Source organism: Eubalaena glacialis, chromosome 9, assembly GCF_028564815.1.
Source record: "Eubalaena glacialis isolate mEubGla1 chromosome 9, mEubGla1.1.hap2.+ XY, whole genome shotgun sequence".
Lineage (NCBI taxonomy): Eukaryota > Metazoa > Chordata > Mammalia > Artiodactyla > Balaenidae > Eubalaena > Eubalaena glacialis.
The window spans coordinates 3,308,282-3,327,637 of NC_083724.1; the positions used below are offsets into that span (position 1 = coordinate 3,308,282).

The window sequence follows — 19,356 nt, forward strand, 5'->3', positions numbered from 1 at the left end:
CGGGTAGTCCTGTGCCGGCAGCAGAGGGAAGGGCCTCCAAGAGCACACAGGAACTCAGGAACAGCTGGGCCACAGGGCAGCAAAGAGCCAGGCCTGATTCAAGCCCTCGGCCCCCGATCCATCAACAAGGTATCACGTCCTGACCCCATCTTTTAAAAGGAGGGACCTTGGAACTGTTGGCTTCCAGATGGAACGTGACACCCTGCTTTGACACTCTGAACGCAGGCTCACCAGGAAGCCACAACGAGCCACACCCTCACCTGGCCTTTGCACCTGCCCGGCCTCAGGTTCCCCGCACCAGTGCCAGCAGGACTCCCAGACAGCTGCCAGGGACACTTGCTGAGAACACGGGAAGACTTCCCGGGTTATCTGCCACGGACCTAGGGGATCACCTCCAGGGACCAGGGAGTTCAGATAATCACCGCCCCCTTGCCCGACACCTGCTCAGAGCCAGACGGCCCTGCTTGTTTCAGTATAATCTTGACGGCTCCCTTCTCGGAGCACCAGAGTAAAAGCGGTACCTGCATCACCTCAGCCGACGCACAGAGCTGGTGCCCTTTCTCCCACAGAGAATGGGAGACTCGGGGCAGGAAGTAAATGCTTAGGGTCGCTCAGCTAGAAAGGCAGGGCCAGGGCTGCATCCCCGGTACTGGCCTCGTCCAGGCCCGGCTTTCCCCCCATCCTCCTGGATTCAGGATGCCTGACTTCACCCTGAACAGCTTGAGAGGCGGGAGGGGCCGTCCCGCTGCCCCAGCCCCCGATGCGCCCCCTCCTGTTTGTAACACAGCCAGGCCCGCACCTGCCCACCGGGCTCTGCGCGGCGCGGCTGGGCCCATCCCGGAAAGAGGCCACTCACCTTCCCAAAGTCTCGGACATCGAAGAGGTCGAAGGGGTCAAACAGCTCGCTGTTCCTGAGTCCAAATTTGTCGTGGCAGACTTTAAGGAAGGTGCGGATGTTCTTCAAACACAGGAACTAGAGGAGAGAAGGGAAAATTACTGAACCTGCACGGTCTGTACGGGCAGTAATGCTAACAGCTGCAAACTCTACTTCCGTGCGCCGACCTGGACCAGCGCTTCCCTGCTCGGAGACACCACGGCCATCCCACTGGCCCTGGCCATTCCTGGCCATTTGCCCCGTGCCCCTGCCCAGGGATCCACACGTTTCAACTCCGACAATCACGGCTGGAACAAAATAGGCTGGTTTTCAGTCGGCAGGCACAGAGCGGGCGCACACACAAGTGCACACTGCCTTCCCCACACAGACACAGCCCCTGTTACTTTACACATGACAAAGCCCTACACCAGCCATGGGGACCCCTGGAGCAGCACATGCCAGACACAGCAGGGGGCCACTGGGAGCACAAAGGCCAGCATCTAAATCCCAGATCAGCCTCCGAGGTCCCTCCTCCACCCAGTAACCCAGTATCTGAGCTCCCAGCTTGCAGCGGGCTTGGCAACACAATCGGAGGCATGGGGTGAGGGGGCAAACAGGGTCGCCGGCTTCAGTCCCCGTGGAGAAAGCTGGCAAAGACTTGGGGGCAGCAGGCAAGGTGACCTGGAGCGCAGACCTTGGAGTCACAGGGCCCCGGGTTCGAATCCTGTCCAATGACTCTAGCGGGACCAGGGGAGAGTGGCTTCGGCTCCTGAGGCCTGGTTCCCTAACAGGACGTGCCTGGCTGGGTTAACTATCCACCCTGATGGCACAGGCTGGGCATTAGGTAGGTGGGAGCCATCCGCCCACCCGGTCCGGTTCGGCGTGGGCGTCCACGAGGTGAGGACCATGGTGCACACAGCTGAACGCTAACCCAGGGTTCAGACCAGTTGTCCCCATGGTAACCACTCACTAAGGGCCCAACAGCTCAACTTCAAGAGACCTGCAGAGAGCCTGGACTCCTCACCGGAAATTTAGACGAACAGACAGATCTAGATGAAGGACGGGTCAGAATCAGAAGCTACGCAGGCCCAGCGTAAACCAAGATGCGCTGAGAACGCCCACCGGGCACACGGCACCCCAGCAGAGACGCGAATCTCCCCACCCAGCCCCACCCAGCGGGCATCACCCCCGGCTGGGGAGCACCCCGCTCATCGGGCCACTCCTCCCTTCTGGCTGGGGCTGGTCACTGGTCAGAGACGACCCCGGCTTACGTGCTTGTAGTATATTAACTATTCTCTATCTGTGTGTGTGGGTATCTGGGTGTGTGGATCTGGGTGTATATCTCTCTGTGTTTATCTTTGTGTATCAGGATGTATCTGTGTATCTCTGTGTGTTTATCTGTGTATATGTGTGTTTGTGTGGTTCAGTGTGTATCTGTGTATCTGTGTGTTTATCTGTGTATATCTCTGTGTTTGTATCAGTGTGTATCTGTGTTTGTATCTCTGTGTGTTTATCTGTATCAGGATGTATCTGTGTTTGTATCTCTGTGTGTTTATCTGTATATATCTGTGTGTTTGTATCAGGATGTATCTGTGTGTGTATCTCTGTTTATCTGTGTATATCTGTGTGTTTGTGTGGTTCAGCGTGTATGTGTGTGTGTTTATCTGTGCGTATCAGGATGTATCTGTGTTTGTATCTCTGTGTTTATCTGTGTGTATCTGTGTGTGTGTATCTGTATTTGTATCTCTGTGTGTTTATCTGTGTGTATCAGGATGTATCTGTGTTTGTATCTCTGTGTGTTTATCTGTATATATCTGTGTGTTTGTGTGGTTCAGCGTGTATCTGTGTGTGTATCTCTGTGTGTTTATCTGTATATATCTGTGTGTTTGTGTGTATCCAGATGTATCTGTGTTTGTATCTCTGTGTGTTTATCTGTGTATCTCTCTGTGTTTGTGTGGTTCAGTGTGTATGTGTGTGTTTATCAGTGCATATCAGGATGTATCTGTGTTTGTATCTCTGTGTATTTATCTGTGTGTATCTGTGTGTGTGTGTGTATCTGTGTGTGTATCTCTGTGTGTTTATCTGTGTATATCTGTGTTTGTGTGGTTCAGCGTGTATCTGTGTGTATCTCTGTGTGTTTATCTGTATATATCTGTGTTTGTGTGTATCCAGATGTATCTGTGTTTGTATCTCTGTGTGTTTATCTGTGTATATCTCTGTGTTTGTGTGGTTCAGTGTGTATGTGTGTGTTTATCAGTGCGTATCAGGATGTATCTGTGTTTGTATCTCTGTGTATTTATCTGTGTGTATCTGTGTGTGTGTGTGTATCTGTGTGTATCTCTGTGTGTTTATCTGTGTATATCTGTGTTTGTGCGTATCAGGATGTATGTGTGTTTGTGCGTATCAGGATGTATCTCTGTTTGTATCTCTGTATCTGTGTGTGTGTGTATCTGTGTGTGTGTATCTCTGTGTGTATCAGTGTGTGTCTATCTGTGTATGTCTGTGTGTGTATCTTTCCTGAACACCTGAGAGTGAACTGCAGACGTGACCCCCTTCCCCCAAACATCTGAGCACGGATTTCCTGAGAACAAGAACACCCCCTCCACAATCGCAGCACCAATGTCAAAATCAGGCAGTTAACGTAGGTCCCACACCTTACCTCATCTAGAGACAGGACTCACATTTCTTCAATAGATAAAGATAAAGGACAATCAAAACGTCCTGATAGAAAAAAAAAAAAATTCTGGCCCAGCATCCAATCTTGGCCCACACACGATTTTAGTCATCACGTCCCTTTTGTCTCCATGAGCCTAGAAGAGCATTCTCCAACAGAACTTTCTGGAAGGATGGAAATGTCCCGTGTGTGCCGTCCAGTAGGGCAGCACCAGGCACACGTGCCCGCTGAGCGCTTGAGACGTGGCCAGTCCGACTGAACAACTGCACTTTTTTTTTTAAATAAATTTATTTATTTATTTTTGGCTGCGTTGGGTCTTTGTTGCAGCACGCGGGCTTTCTCTAGTTGCAGCAAGCGGGGGCTACTCTTCATTGCGGCGTGCAGGCTTCTCACTGCGGTGGCTTCTCTTGTTGTGGAGCACGGGCTCCAGACGCGCAGGCTCAGTAGTTGTGGCTCACGGGCTTAGGTGCTCCGCAGCATGTGGGATCTTCCCAGACCAGGGCTCAAACCTGTGTCCCCTGCATTGGCCGGCGGATTCTTAACCACTGTGCCACCAGGGAAGCCCAACAACTGCACTTGTAATTAACTTTATTCTAATGAATTTAAATTTAATAGCAAAACCGGCTACAGCTACTGGTTTAAACGTGTGGACCTAAAACACTCCAGTCTTTGTCTTCCTTGACCTGACATTTTTGAAGAACCCAAACACAAAAAGACAAATACTGTAGGATCTCAGTGACATGCGGGACCTAGGATAAGGAAATCCATAGAGACAGAAAGAGGGCGGAGGCTGGGGAGTTAGTGTTTAATGGGGACAGAGTTTCAGTTTGGGAAGAACAAGTTCTGCCTGTTACACAGCATTGTCAATGTACTCAATGCCACTGAATCGTACAGTTAAAAATGGTTAAAAAGGTAAAATTTTTTTGTTTGTTTGTTATTGGTGTTAACCTGTTTTATTGTGAAGCATAACACACACAATGGATCCCCAGAAGAAAAAGGTAGATTTTTGTTTTTGGCCGCACCCCGCCCCGCGGCATGTGGGATCTTCGTTCCCCAACCAGGGATCATTGGAAGTGCGGCACCTTAACCACTGGACCGCCAGGGAAGTCCCAATGGTAAATTTTATGTCTTGTATATTTCACCACCATAAAAAATTTTAATTCACAAAACAGACCCACAGGGAGGAGGCCACGTGACGACGGAGGTGGAGACTGAGGTGATGCTCCCAGGAGCCAAGGAAGCCACCAGGAACTGGGAGAGGGCCTGGGACACATTCTTCCACCAAGACCCCAAGAGACAGCCCACCCTGTGGTCACCTGGATCTCAGACGCCCAGAACCGCGACTTCAGCTGTTTCAACCCCCCCGACACACCCCCACCCGGAGGAGGGGCCTGAACCAGAGCCACCCCGGCCCCCTCAACCCTGCAGCTCCAGACCCTCCTCCTCCCGCCCGCCCTGCAGGCCCGGCTGCGGCGTCCAGCCCGGCTCTAGCCTTTTCTGCACCACTTGCCTCTGATTTCCACTAAGCCTCTATTTTAATTCCTCCTCAGCCTCCCATTTTTAGAGTTAATTACACAGCTCCTAACCATAATCGCAGCCGGCAAGGCCAGGCTTCCTTTGGGGGCTCAGGCGGGGGCAGGCGACCCGTGGGCACAGTGTCTGCCCGGCCTGGTCCCACCCCCACTGTGGCCACTCGGGCCCCTCACCTTCCAGAACCGCTCCCCGTGATGCTCTGGGCCCACCCCAGGCTGGCGGCGGACCACAGCCGCACAGACAGACTCGGACCGCAGGGAAAGGGGCACGGCAGGGCTGGGAGAAAGCACCCAGGCCGGCAGCGGTTCACGGGTGCCTGTGTGCCTGGCACTGCGCTGCAGCCTCTGCCCTCCCTCCAGGAATTCATCCCATTTCACAGGTAAGGTAACTGACGCCCAGGCAGTGGAGAACTTTGGCTCCAGATTAGAAGGTGGCCAAGCCAAGATTTGAATCCACGTGTGCTTCCAGAGTGGTGAAGGCCCTTTGAGAGGATGGGGCCTACCTCCAGGATGCCCTGAGTCCTGGGTCCCCCTTGTCCGCTGTGCTTACCAACAGCATCCCTTTCACTCCCGTAAGTGGCCCCGTTTGAATAAGTGATATGGTCACCGTCTCCCTCATTGTACAATTAGGGAAACTGAGGCCCAGAGACTCACCTTCCTCCAGTCCCCTCCTTCCCCACCACCCCTGGGCCTGGGAGGGTGCGTGGTCGGAGCCTGGCCAATCAGAGCCTCATGGTCTCTCCCTCCCAGCAGAATCAGCTTCTGATTCTGGGACAGAGACTCCTGAGGGGTGAGGGTGAGGGGACCAGGGCTGAAGCGGCTGCAGGCACGTCTCAGCCACAGGCTGGGTGACAGTGGGCGGAGGCAGCAGCCAGTGTGAAGCCAGAAGCCGCCCATCCTTGTCCTGTGGCCAGAGAAGGCCTGACGGCCGGCCGTGTCCCTGTGGCTTCAGGGGCAAGTGGTATTCTTCTGTCTCCTCGGCCCGCGGGGCCCTCTATGAAGGGCGGCCACAATAAGGGTCTGTCCCGGGAAAACTGGCCCCTTGACAAGCGGCCCAGACCAGAGGCAGCGCTGTTGTATTGGTTGAGGGCATCCCGTGGGGCGTGGGCTCCCCCAGCCCCAGACACGGGGCGGGGGGGGGGGGGTCCCAAGCAATCCCTCGTTGAGGCCTGGCCACTGCGCCGAGAGGCAGGACCGCCTATGTCCTCTAGTCCCAGGCCCTTTTCAGCCTCCTCAGACCTGGTCAGGCTGAAATCAGATCAGTGTGAGGACGCAGGCTCCACGGGCGGCCGCCCACCTCCCCAGGCACAGCCGGACAGGACAGCCCAGGCCCGCTGCTCGCTGTCACCTGTCACTTAGCTGTCCCCAGGCCCCAGCGCAGGGATCCTGGTCGTGATAGGCAGAGCAGGGTCCTGAGAGCCAGGGGCCGTGTCTGAGCCTCGTGGCCCCCGTGCACCCTCGGGGGGTGGGGCAGGGGGGGACTTCCTGGCCAGGCTCAAGCGGCTCCACTATGGCCTCCTAGTGGTCAACCCACTGATCACGGAGACACCGCCAGGGACAGCCCCACCCCGTGGAGGAGACACAGAGGCCCTGCCCCACTGGGCGGGCAGCCTTCAGGCCACCAGGGCCCCTCCTGTTACCCCCCCAGGCTTGCTGTCCCCCAGGCAGTACTGGGACGGGGCCCCCGGAGCTCACGTCCACTGCTCACACACCTCAGCACTGAGAGGCTGGTGCAAAAGGGGGAGCTGAGGCGCAGGGTGCTGAAGCCACTTGCGTGAGGTCACCCGGCAGCAGGGAGCCCGGGATTTGTGGTTTGAATGCAGGTGGCCAGGGAACCGCCCACAGGGCGAGGGAGGGAGGTAACCACGGCTGCTTTCGGTCCTGTTCCTGTGACAAACCTATTACCGCCTGCGACGGCCCCCTGAGCGGTGCACCCCATTCCACAGATGGACAAAGTGAGGCCCAGGGCAGCTAGACCAAGGGTGGGTCCAAGTTCCTGCCAGAAACAGTGCAGCTGGGATGATGACCACAGGCCCCTGCCTGAACGGGGGAGGGGAAGCCCTGTCGAAGCCCAGGATAAGGGAAAGGGGCGGGGTCTGTGTGTTCAAGGCCTGGCTGGCTGCCCTGCCCCTTGGAGCCCCCAGGGAGCTGTGCTGGGCCATGAGGGAGGCGCCCGGCCCCCGGGTGCTGGGCTCTGTGGGATGTGACTCACCCCTCTGTGCAGACCTGGCTCCTGGTTCCAACCCCCCTCCCCCACCGTGTGTGCTTGGCAAGTCTCACTGCTACAGTGAGGGGCTAGACTAGGGTCCGGGGATCCCAGGCATCTCACACTGGCTCGTAAGAATCTCCAAAGCTCCCATGTAGCAAGGGTTTCCATGGCACCAGGCTCTGGGCTAAGGGGTGCGCTGCTCACAGCATCCCAGAGCCATTACAGCGATTCCTAATTCACCGACGAAGAGACTGAGGTCCCAAGAGGTTACCTAGCCTGCCCAAAGTCACTAGCAAGGACGTGACAGAGCTGGGAACAGATCTGGGTCCGTTTAACCTCCAAGGCCAGACTCTTGATAGTTTATAGGTTTCTGAGCAGGGAGTCAATAAGATTTTTTTTTAAAAAGAAAATAATACTTGCAGGAAAATTAAGTCTGGTCGGGGTGATGGGGAGACACTGAAGGTAGGAGCCCAGCCTTTGGGCTTGACAGGCAGGCTCCACACACAGAAATCGTGGCTCACGAATCGGCCAGTGGGTGGGGGAATTTGGAAGGACTGCTGCGCAGGAACCGACCAGCATGCCCCACTTCATTGTTTACTGAGACCTTCTGCTTTTAGGTCTGCATTCGATCCATCCCTACGATGGACTTTTATTTTGAGCCCTAGTTTGCAGGTGTGGAAACCGAGGTTCAGAGATTTGGCAAGGAGGGGTGACCTCTCCTGGTGCCCTCTTGCCTCTTACAGGGCTTGTCCCAGGGGAAGAAGTCCCTTTGGCTGCCCCCAGGCTAAGTCAGGAGGCCAGCAGCCTTCAGCTCCCAGAAGTGATTGGGGCCCACATCCCTGCCAACATTCCTCCCCCCACCCCCCACACGTGGTCCCCAACACGCAAAGCTCCTCTGGGCACTCTGGCTGGCATCCCCGGCCCACCCACTCCACCACACAGTCCCACCACCCCCGGGGTCTCCAGGGCAGGGCAGGAAGGCACAGACGCACATTCCAGCCCGGACCCTGGCCTGGCCGCTGGGCTGTGCCTGCTCCAACTCAACGGCCCCGTCTTCTCCCGCCTCAGTTTTCCCATCTGTAAAATGGGGACGTCTTACCCACTGACTCCTACAATGCTGGGCCCCTCACTCAAGAAAACTGCTTTAGGAAGGGAAAGTTGACACTGGGACCACCTGCCTCAGGAGGTCCCAAAGTCCCTGTGCCCAGAGCTTCCCTGGGCCACCATGCCCTGCAAGGGGGGAGGTGGGGTCTGGCCCCGACGGCCCCTCCAGGGCCCTGTGATCTGCACTCCCTCCTGGACATAGTCAGCCGGAACTGAGGAGTGGCCGCACCCCAGACGGAGCTGGCCCTTCGTCCACACCTCTGCCGGCCTCTAATCTTACCAGCCTAACTCCTCAAAGCGGATGCTCAGGGGCCAGGGGAGGAACCAAGGCCTCCAGGACAGGATGTGTCTGAGGCTCTCTGCTCACGGCCACAGCAGCGGGACAACAGCGAGTTGAAGAGCATCCTCCCAGCACCCCCCAGCCGTAAGACAGACCCCTGGACCCCCGGAGAGGGACCCGGCCATGCCAGCTACCCAGGTATCTCGAGAACAGGAGCTTTGTTTTAAATCCCCTGCATCTTTCTGCAAGGCGGGGGTCTCCACATCTGAAGTTCACGCTCTACAACACAGGCTCCAAAAAGTGCCCATGGACAGCACTGAGTTTCTTGAAATATTTCAACAAGCGGCACTAAAACTGCACTTCACGATGACAAGTCGCTTTGCTGCAGCTGGAGCGATGCTAACCACCCCTTGCCCGGGGCCAAGCTGCTGAGCCTGTCGATCAGACGCTCTGACGGGCAGCTGAGGACGAGGTCTTTGATCAATAAAAAATGGGAAAAGGAATTAATTTCTTGTTTTATTTATGCCACGCTCATTCCAAAAAACATCTTAAATGACTTCATTACTATTTAATAGAGGCAGCTTACTGGAATGGATCTTTGAAATTTGGGGCCCTTGGGGTAAATAAACAGGGGGCCTGGAGGTGACAAGCTGGCCAGATATTCCATGGGGGGCAGGGGCCAAGACCCTCTTCTCCCCCTGGGTCCCAAATACCCTGGGCAATGACCCACAGCCAGGGTTCAATGTCTAGTGAATGAATGAATGAATGAATGAATGAACAGATGACCGTCTACAGAGCATTAACTGACATCTCTGAAATGGCCCAGCTTTTCCCCCAAGCAGCAGGGATTCCATGATGGCTTTACAGGCATCTGGGGCCCCTGGACGGCTGCAGCTGCGCGGTGGGAACCCTCCCTTCCAGAAGCATCTCTTCCAAAAATAAAGGGGCAGGTGGAATTTGGGGTTGGCCATGACCACTCACTCCAGCACCCATCAGTACCATCCTCGGGCCTCTGTGCACCAGCCAGGTAGGGTCCATCAATTGCTAAGCCCAATGACACCTCCAGCAGGGAGGGATCACTTATCACCCATCTTACAGAGAAGGAACCAGGCTCGGGAGGTCGGGATCTGGGATTGGAATCAGTCCTTCCAACTCCACAGCCCCGGCTTCCCACGCCGTCGGGGGCCGAGCCGCCGTGACCGCCCCCAGCACTGAATGCGGGGGCTCCCAGGGGGAGAGGCCGGTGCACCTACAGCTCACCGCTGCTCCAGGCAGGGAACGCACAGGCCCAGCCGGGCATTTACTGGGGAGCGTCGGGGACCCGATTATGTCCGGACAATTTAACAGGAGCACTTCCTCCACTCAGGCCGTTTCCTCAGCTGCACACGCACCAGGAGACGGGGGCTCACGTGGGCGCCAGCAGGCTGACGGATGAACCCCAGCGGCCTCTGTGCGGGGCCCGCTGCAGGGAGCGGAGGGGGTTTTCTTTGTGCACCGAGGCCCTCCAGGGGCTGGCCTCGCCCCACATCGCGGGCAGACCACCTGCGATGGCGGCATCAGGCCCACCGCTGTGCCCGCCCCTCGCCGTCGCGTCGAGTGGCTTACCCCACAGCCGCTAGGTTTTTGTCCAGAAAGGACCGAGTCACCCGTCTGGCTTGAAGTCTAACGCTCACTGGTGCTGAAACATCATCGGGTGGAATTCCACTTTCTCCAGTAACAGATCATCAGCTGCTGGGCCTGCGCCGGGTGCGCCACGGAGCTCTTTACATCCACGGTCTGCGCGTTCCTCTACCCGATTCACGAGCTATCACGCGTGCCCGTTTCATGGCTTGGGGTCCGCCCGGTTCAACCCGCAGCGAGGGGAGGGCCAGCCCTGACCCATGTGGTCTGGTCCAGCCTGGGCCACGAAGCAAGCCACCTCCCACGAGGGACCTGCCCACAAAGCCATGGGCGGGGGAAGCCCCTCTGGGAACGACATCGGAGGAGGCCGGGGCCAACCCGTTGGGGTGACAACAGCTGCACTGATCTCCGCGAGCTGGTGCCTCTCTGCCTGATCCCAGCTCTCCTGGGAGGAAGGGCCTCCCCAGTGATGCTGGCCCCTCCCCTTCCCCGGGACATTATCCTCCCGCCATGACCACCAAAATGTGATTCAAAACGCACTCTGCCTCCTAGGTGCTGGAAGAGGGGGTGCCTCTAAGGCAGACCCCAAGTCCGGCCCCAGCAAGCTTCCTGACCCCTGAGCCCGGACCCTTCTCCCACAAGAACGCCCTGACCCATTTCCAGTGCCCTCTGGCCACTTCCGGAAGCACTGGGCGTGGGCCTTGGCCTCCCACACGGCCACTCCCTTCCCCCTTTGGCCCACGAGAAAGCAGATGCTGCACACACAACGCTGACACCTGGTACCTCTGGGGCTCCCGGCCCCGCTGTGCTCAGCCAGCTCGCTCCCTGCACACAGCCTTCCACCGTGGGTCACAGCTGCGTGGGGTCACCTGCTCGCCACGCTCCGGAGGGGGCTTCCCAGTGAAATGGGGAGGGGGCTCAGCTGAGCCACGGGAAGCAGGTTCTGAAAGGTTAGGAGGTCAAGCTCCAGCAGGAGGGAGACGCACTGGCAGTCAGGCTGTACCAAGCTGGTGACAGATGTAAAGCCATCACTCCCCACCCTGATCTCGGAGCACTTCCTCATCAACACTTGAGGGGAAACTCACCAGGAAAACCCATCCTGGAAAAACACTAGGTTGGAAGTCTGAGCAGAACAGGAGGGGCGGGGGTGGCTGGGGAGCTCATCCTCAACTCTGTCCATAGTCAGCAGACACTTAATAGGCGCCTACTGTGCGCCAGGCCCTGCCGCGAGCCCCAGCGTCAGGGAACACAGACAGGAGTGCAGCAAGAACTCCTCTGAGCCCTCGGCTGCCCAAGGAAAGAATAATCTGCGATTTCCTCCCGATACCTGGATGGAAACTGTTCTAGCAGTCCTCAAAAGATCCGCTGCTCCAGCTAATGGCCCATTTGAGCCGGGGAGGATAAAAAGTAGCCCGCCTTATCAAGACTTCAAGGTCAGGGTCAAAGCATAGGTTTTCTACAAAGCCGGCAGGAAATTGCTTTTCTAGTGTTTCTCTGTGCGACCATCTTCGCTTGAGCCAGAAGGTTCAATCCCGCTCTCCTGATGCTCCAGTCCTCCAGGCGGGCATGGCTAGGAGAGATTAGCTCGGCCGCCGCCTGGCACGGTGCCCCCTACCACCACTCCAGCACCCAACGCCACCCCTCCCTCCTGCGGCCCCGAGCCAGGCCGTTAACGCTGGCCCACGAGCCCTGTGAAATCGCCCCTTGTCTCTGCCACTTCAGTGTCTCCATCTCTACTTCCTGCCTGAAAGTCGCCTCAAGGTCAACATCAGAGCATCCTTCTCCACACGCCTCCAAGCTCCTCTTCCCCAATCCGACTCCAGAGGCAGGTCAGCTCTGCGGACGTTAACGTGATGGTCCAAGCACAGATGCTACCCCCCTTTTTACAGATAAGGAGGCTGAGGCTTGAGAAAGCTGTTTGCCAAGTGTAGTGGCTTGAAAGGTAGTCCCCAGAAAACATGTCCATGCCCTGGAAAAAGGGTCTTCACAGATGTAATTAAGGATCTTGAGACCATCCTGAATCAGGGTGGGCCCTATGTCCAATGACGAGTGTCCTTATAAGAGACAGACAGAGGAGAGACGCGGGGAGGAGAGGAGAGACCAGGTGAGGCCAGAGCAGGGACAGCGGTGAGGCGGCCACAGCCAGGGACGCCTGGACCACCAGGAGCTGAGGGAGGTGGGAAGGACCCTCCCGCAGAGCCTCCGGTGGGGGGTAGGGGGTGGGGAGCACGGCTCTGCAACACCTTGATTTCAGACATCTGGCCTCCAGAGCTGGGACAGAAGGAATCTCTACTGATGCCAGCACCCAGTCCGTGATGCTACAGCAGCCTGAGGCTCCAGCTGGTGGGAGGCGCCTTTCAGGCCTTAACCGCCTGCTCCCTGGCCTCAACACAAAGGACGATGCCGCACCCGCAGGCCCTCAGCAAAGGTTTGTGGGATGGATGGATGGATGGATGGATGGATGGATGGATGGATGAGTGAAGAGGGTTTTGATGAGAAACAGAAAGCAAAAATCCTGGTTTCTTCCACCTGTCGTCCCAGCTCGCAACCATTCCTGCTCCTTACAGGTTCCCCGACGGCCCTGCCTGGCTGGGAGTCCCTGGACCCTGGACCTGGCACCCTGGGGCCCTCAGTAAATGTGCTTTGGACCCCCCAGGGCCAACCCAGGGCTCTTTGGGGGTCAAGGGCCCCAGAGAGACTCCCAGCCGGATGGGGAAGTCAGAAGTGGCTGTGCTGGGCCCCAGACCCACCTCCTTGCTGCTTCTCTGAATATCATGGGGCTTAGCTCCAGCTTCGGACGCCCTAAATCGGGGCGCGGCGGCGGTGGGGGGCCTTGGCAGGTCCAGCCAGCTTTCAGGCAGAGAGATCTAGGTTCAAATCCTGAACCCTCCCACTGCCACACCCTCCCTGGGAACTCCGCCCCGCCATGACCCCAGCTCTAGGCTCACCACACGCCTCAGGCCCCCGCCCTTGCCTCCAAGTCTCTTTGGGAAGGTGCCCAGCTCGGGCACTCCAAAATGGAGTACCCCAAAACAGGCCTGTGGTTCTCTAGCCCCAGTGGGGAACCCTGCTCAGTGAAAGCCACCTGCCTGCTCAAGCAGCGGCTGGAGGGAGAACCAGCAGGCAGTGGAGACCCCCTCGCACGCCACACTTCCAACCCGACGGGCAAGTGGCCTCCACGTGTGGGAAACCAACACATTTCGTGTGGCGTTTTTAAGGTCCCGTCACCACGAACACCAGGGACATACATCCTTCTCCAAAGTGCCACAAACGCCGCAGAAACTGTCACTCGAGGCAGCACGCCGGGCGCTCAGGGGCCTCGCGCCTGGGTCAGCTCACATCACTGGGAGAAGAGCGGATAAAACGTCATGTTTGGTTATCACCCCGACGGCTCCCGGCGGCTCTGAGAAGCGGCGTGACAGACACACACCGCAGCCAACGTCCCTCTGTCCGGGGGCCACCTGCTGAGGGCCTGTCGTCCCCACCCGCGTGGCGAGGCCGCTGAATCAGCTCTGTCGCCCTGTGGGGATGGGGGTGGCGGGGTTACTGCAGAGCTGGCCAGCCCGCCAGGGAGCAGGGTCCCCATGATGCCCTTCTGCTGCCTCGCTCTCCGCAGACACCGCAGGGAGCTTCAAGAAGCATCTCTCCTGAGATGTTGGAAAGGACCCCAAATGCCCAGGGCAGGGGCGGCCATAGGAGGCGCTCAGTAAAACCTGAGCCGGTACACATGTGCCTCCTGGGAAGGCTTCGGTGGAGATGGGGACCATTCCCCATCCAGGAATGGAAGGCGCCTGCAGGGCAGCTGGGGGTTTCCTAGGCCCCCCAGGCTCATCTCCTCCCACACCAGCTTTGGGGGGCGCACAGCCCTGTGCAAACGGGGCAGGGGTGCAGGCGTGCAGGAGCTTATGTGTGAGTGGCTGCCAGTGGGCGTGCGTGTGCGTGCGTGTCATGGTGTGTATGTCCGTCTTGTAATTAACGAGGCCAAGCACGAAAACGTCTTCAGGCGGACATGCACTGAGAAAAATGGTTTTCGAAGTCCAGGCAGGGGGACTTTTAATGGGACTTTATTTTCATTGCACTACAGTCTGTGAGCCATAAACGTGAGTTTTTAGCTAGATGGGGAAAGAAGGCACTTCCCCGCCCCTGCTGCCCCAGCAGACACCCACACCATGAGAAGCGGACGCTCGGCCAGGCCCGAGTGCAGAGGCCAGGCCGCCTCCCAGGCTCCGTCTGCAGGGAAGAGGTGGCCTCCACGGTCCCCGGGGAGCGATGCCGAGGCCCTGCCTCTCCCAGTACCTGTCCCAGGGGTCTCCCACCTGTCGAGAGCCCCTGCACGACCCTTCATTCAGTGCAATATTCACTACTCATGCCCCAACGAGGCACGCATCATAGGCGACCCAGGTTCTAGGGGCCCCACGGGGGGCCTCGCCCTCCATGAAGAAGCCCCGAGGTGAGGGTACAGCTCCCAATGCCACCGCCAGGCGCCCCCCCCCCCACTTCTCCCCACTCTCCGGGCCTCCCTGCACAAGGGACGCCCTTGAAACAGTAAATCTCAGGCTTGGCTTCCGAAGTCTCTTCTCCCTCACGTGGGGAAGAAACTGTCGTTCTCAAGTCAACCCAACTGCTGCCAACCACGGGCTCAGCGGGGCAGCCCTGGCCTCCGGCGGCGAGAGCGGCCTCTGCTCTCCATCTGGCTACAGGGCACCACGGAACTCTCCGGAATCAGGGCCTCTCAGTCACTACTGTCAGCCCGGGTGGGCAGAGGGACAAGGGGGATACATCGACAGCGGGCACGCAGCTCGCCGGGTGACCCGGGATAGGACTGCCCGTCTCAGAACCTCGGTCTCCCAATTCAGTGAACCTGAATGTAGTCCTGGAGCTCCGAGGAGGCAGACCTCCTCACAAGGTCACGGGGGAGAGTGGGGAGGGAGGGGGTCCCGCAGCACCAGCACTGGCTTGAATGAGGTACCACCTGACACCCGTTAGGGTGGCAACTATCAACAAAACAGACAATAACGTGTCAGCGAGGATGTGGACCAACGGGAACCTTTGCGCACCGCTGGCAGGAAAGTAAAATGGTGCAGCCACAGTGGAAAACAGTACAGCAGTTCCTCAAAACATTACAAATAAAATGATCCTATGGGGCTTCCCTGGTGGCGCAGTGGTTAAGAATCCGCCTGCCAATGTGGGAGACACGGGTTCGAGCCCTGGTCCGGGAAGATCCCACATGCCGCGGAGCAACTAAGCCCGTGCGCCACAACTACTGAGCCTGCGCTCTAGAGCCCGCGAGCCACAACACTGAGCCTGCGTGCTGCAACTACTGAAGCCCGCGCGCCTAGAGCCCGTGCTCCGCACCAAGAGAAACCACCGCAGTGAGAAGCCCCCGCTCAACGCAACTAGAGAAAGCCTGCGCGCAGCAACGAAGACCCAATGCAGCCAAAAATAAATAAATAAATAAATATATTTAAAAAAAAAAAAAAAAATGATCCTATGATCCAGGGATTCTACTTCTGGGTATACACCCAAAAGCGTTGAAAGCAGGGTCTCAAAGAGATCCTTGTACACCCGTGTTCACAGCAGCGTTAGTCACAGCAGCCAAAAATCATGGAAGCCACCCATCCATCAACAGATAAATGGGTAAGCAACACATGGTCTATCCATACAACGGAATATTATTCAGCCTGAAAAAGGAAGCAACTCCTGACACACGTTACAGGATGAACCCGGAGGACATTACGCTCCGTGAAATAAGCCAGACACCAAAAGACAAATACTGTATGATTCCATTTATATGGGGTCCCTAGAGTAGCCCAAATCATACAGACAGAAGGTGGCGTGGTGGCTGCCCGGGGTGGGGGAGGGGAACAGGAAGCTGTTTAATAGGTAGAGTTTCAGTTTTACAAGGTGAAGAGAGTCGCGGGGTGGTCGGTGTTGATGGCGGCACGACAGTGTGAATGTCCTTACAAACGGCTAAGATGGTAAACTTAGATGGTTACGTGTATTTTACCACAATTTATAAAAAAAAAAAAAACTCGTTTGAAAACTTCAAAAACCGTATGGTTTTCAAGGTCCCCCCAGCATGAGACCCCCACTGAGGACCATGTGATGACTCGTGGGCCTCCCCTGCGTTCCACCCGCCCCCTCCCCAGCGCCATGCCCTCCACCCAAACCCTCTGGACTCGTGGGAGGGTCTCTGGCTTTCCCAGGAGGAGAAGCAAATACAGCGTGGGTGATGGACACAGGGGGTCTGGGGGCCTCAAAGCATCGGTGACACAGCCCCTGCGGGGAGCGGGAGTCCAGAGAACTTTGCCTTTCTAAGGTGTTTCTTTTTATTTTTCCCACGAGTAGGCATTACTTTCAAGACTCCTTAAAGAGATTCCTCCACTTTGGATGGGGCCTGGGAGGAGTGGTTCCCACAAACGGACTAAAAACACAGCCCGGCAGCCAGCACAGCAAGCTTCCAAGGACGTCACCTTCTGACAGTCAGAAAACGTGAAGATCAACTCAGACGCTGCACTTTCTGGAAATTCCAGCTGCACCAGCGCCAGGCCCTGAGCACAGGGGGGGCACGGGGCGTGGGGGCGGGGGGCCTCCATTGTTTGCCAGGCGAGCAGCTGGGCTCTCTCCCCTGAACTGTGGGTCAGGAATGTTCGCAGCTGCAGACTCCCCCCCACCCCCCCAACCCGGGAGGGAGCCAAGCGGGGGAGGGAGGCTGCCCGGGCCTGAGGACAGAGCCCGTCCAGGGAGGACTGGGAGGTCTGTGCACAGAGAAGCTGAGCCAGCACTCAGCCGGGCCTCACCTGCCCAGGATGCACGGCTCACCTGCCCACAGGTGCCCAGGGCCTGCAGTCGGCCGGGGCTCAAGCCACAGCCCGTCCCTCTGGCCCTTTACTTTCCCGAAGGCCTTGCCGCTTCCACTGCTCCCGGGCTGGAATAACCCTCCCCACTTGGCCAGGTGGAGAAACTGAGGCCCAGACTGGCACTGAGGGGCCTCCCCCCTCACCCGCTGCCAACAGGTCCTGAGCAATTTTTTTCTTTTTTGGCTGCACTGGGTCTTCGTCGCTGCGCGCAGGCTTTCTCCAGTTGCCGCGAGCGGGGGCTACTCTTTGTTGCGGTGCGCGGGCTTCTCATTGCGGTGGCTTCTCTTGTTGCGGAGCACGGGCTCTAGGCACGCGGGCTTCAGTAGTTGTGGCACATGGGCTCAGTAGTTGTGGCTCGCGGGCTTAGTTGCTCAGCGTCATGTGGGATCTTCCCAGACCAGGGCTCGAACCCGTGTCCCCTGCACTGGCAGGCGGATTCTCAACCACTGCGCCACCAGGGAAGCCCCACCTCCTGTGCAATTTTAACAGAGAAGGAAACATGCCCGGGGGCACCACTCCATGCTGGGGTGGGGGGACTGAAATAAAGCGAAAACCTACAGCATCTCCCGCCCTAAAGCCTAAAGCACCACTGACCACTTAGGATCTTTTTCTGTCCAGCTCCTTGACTTTGCTTTTTTTTTTTTCCTTCTTTGGATTTTTTTAATCGAAATATACAATATTATACTAGTTTCAAGTGTACAACATAATGATTCAATATTTTTATAGATTATCCTCTTTTTTTTTTTTCTGGCCGCCCCGCGCAGCTTGTGGAATCCTGGCCCCCCGACCAGGGATCAAACCCGTGCCCTCTGCAGTGGAAGCACGGAGCCCTAACCACCGGACCTCCAGGGAAGTCCCTATCCTCCATTTAAAGTTATTATAAAATATTGCCTGCATTTTTTTTTTAACAAAATTGACTGCTGGGAATAACTGGCAATTCTGAGTCCTGGCATTTCCTCACTCACAGCATAAGCGTCCGGCTCACAGCACTCAGGGTCTGGAATCTCCCCCTGGCCTGGCCACTCTTCCACATGCCATGCCCTCCCGCCCCCTCCCGTGGGGCATTCCGGTTGTTTCCACAGTTTCACTATTATATTTGCAGGACAGTGAGAGGCTCTGTTCCTCAGAAGCAATTCTCTCTTGGGGCCAAAGGCTCCACCTCCACTAGAGGTGTGTCATGGCGGGACCACCAATAGAGGACGGTCACAACCCACGGCCTTCGATCCAGACGGGCTCCACCAAGTGGAAATGGTGGAGCCGAGGAGGACCTCAGACAGCTCCAGGCAACCGTCACCCACTTCCACCCATCCATCCATCCATCCGTCCATCCATCATTCAAACGCCACCTTTGTGCAGGCACGGGGGCCCCAAGCAAGGAAGTGAATGCCTTTGCCCACCCACCACGGAAGAGACCCTTAGTTAAACATTAAACCGAGGCTCTCAGGCCAGGTCAGCAAGGTACCCGACCACCTGCTGGCCCACCCCCACCCAGCCACCAACCCCGGTGTTATTTTCGGGAGGAGGGGGCGGGGGCAACGGAGGGAAGTGAGAAGGCAGCAGAGCAGCTCAAGGGGTTGAGAAATGAGTGCAGGCCGACCAGCTGCGACCACAGGGGCCCCGCCTGTCCACGCTCTCCCACGTCCACCTCCTCGACCTCCTGCCTACCATCTCCACCTGGCCAAAATGTACGTACTCCCAACACCTGCCAGCCCCTCCCCTCCTGGGGGCACCACACCTCCATGTGCACCTCTCCTATAGCCTCAACCACACTCCATCCCCAGCCCAGCCATTCAGCAAGGCCTGAACCCCATACCCCCTCCCCACCAGGAGCCCAGGGCCTGAACCCAAATCCCCTCCCCACCAGGAACCCAGGGCCTGAACCCAAATCCCCTCCCCACCAGGAGCCCAGGGCCTGAACCCCGTACCCCCTCCCCACCAGGAGCCCAAGTACCCAGCCAACATCTGGACAGAAGAAAGAGGAAGCAGGGTGGGTGCAGCGGGTCAATTGTGCTCCCTCCCCCCAAAAAACCAAAGAAATGTCCATGTCCTCGCCCCCAGAACTTTAGAATGTGACCTTATTTGGTACAAGGTAAAGGTCTCAAGATGAAATCATCCTGGATTGGGATGGGCACCACGTCCAATGAGCAGTGTCTTTTTAAGAGACAGGAGAAGAGAGACACACAGAGGAGAAGCCACGTGAAAC

General features: G+C 57.3%; 1 protein-coding gene across 5 annotated transcripts in view; it reads right to left on the reverse strand.

The window, feature by feature from the left end:
* The window catches only part of VAV2 (vav guanine nucleotide exchange factor 2), a 181,000-nt gene that overhangs the window by 138,173 nt on the left and 23,471 nt on the right, over positions 1 to 19,356 (reverse strand). For all 5 annotated transcript variants that reach the window (XM_061199641.1, XM_061199638.1, XM_061199640.1 and 2 more), the window contains exon 2: positions 857 to 973. In XM_061199641.1, coding sequence (XP_061055624.1) covers positions 857 to 973 — 117 coding nt within the window. The remainder of the gene's footprint in view (positions 1 to 856; positions 974 to 19,356) is intronic.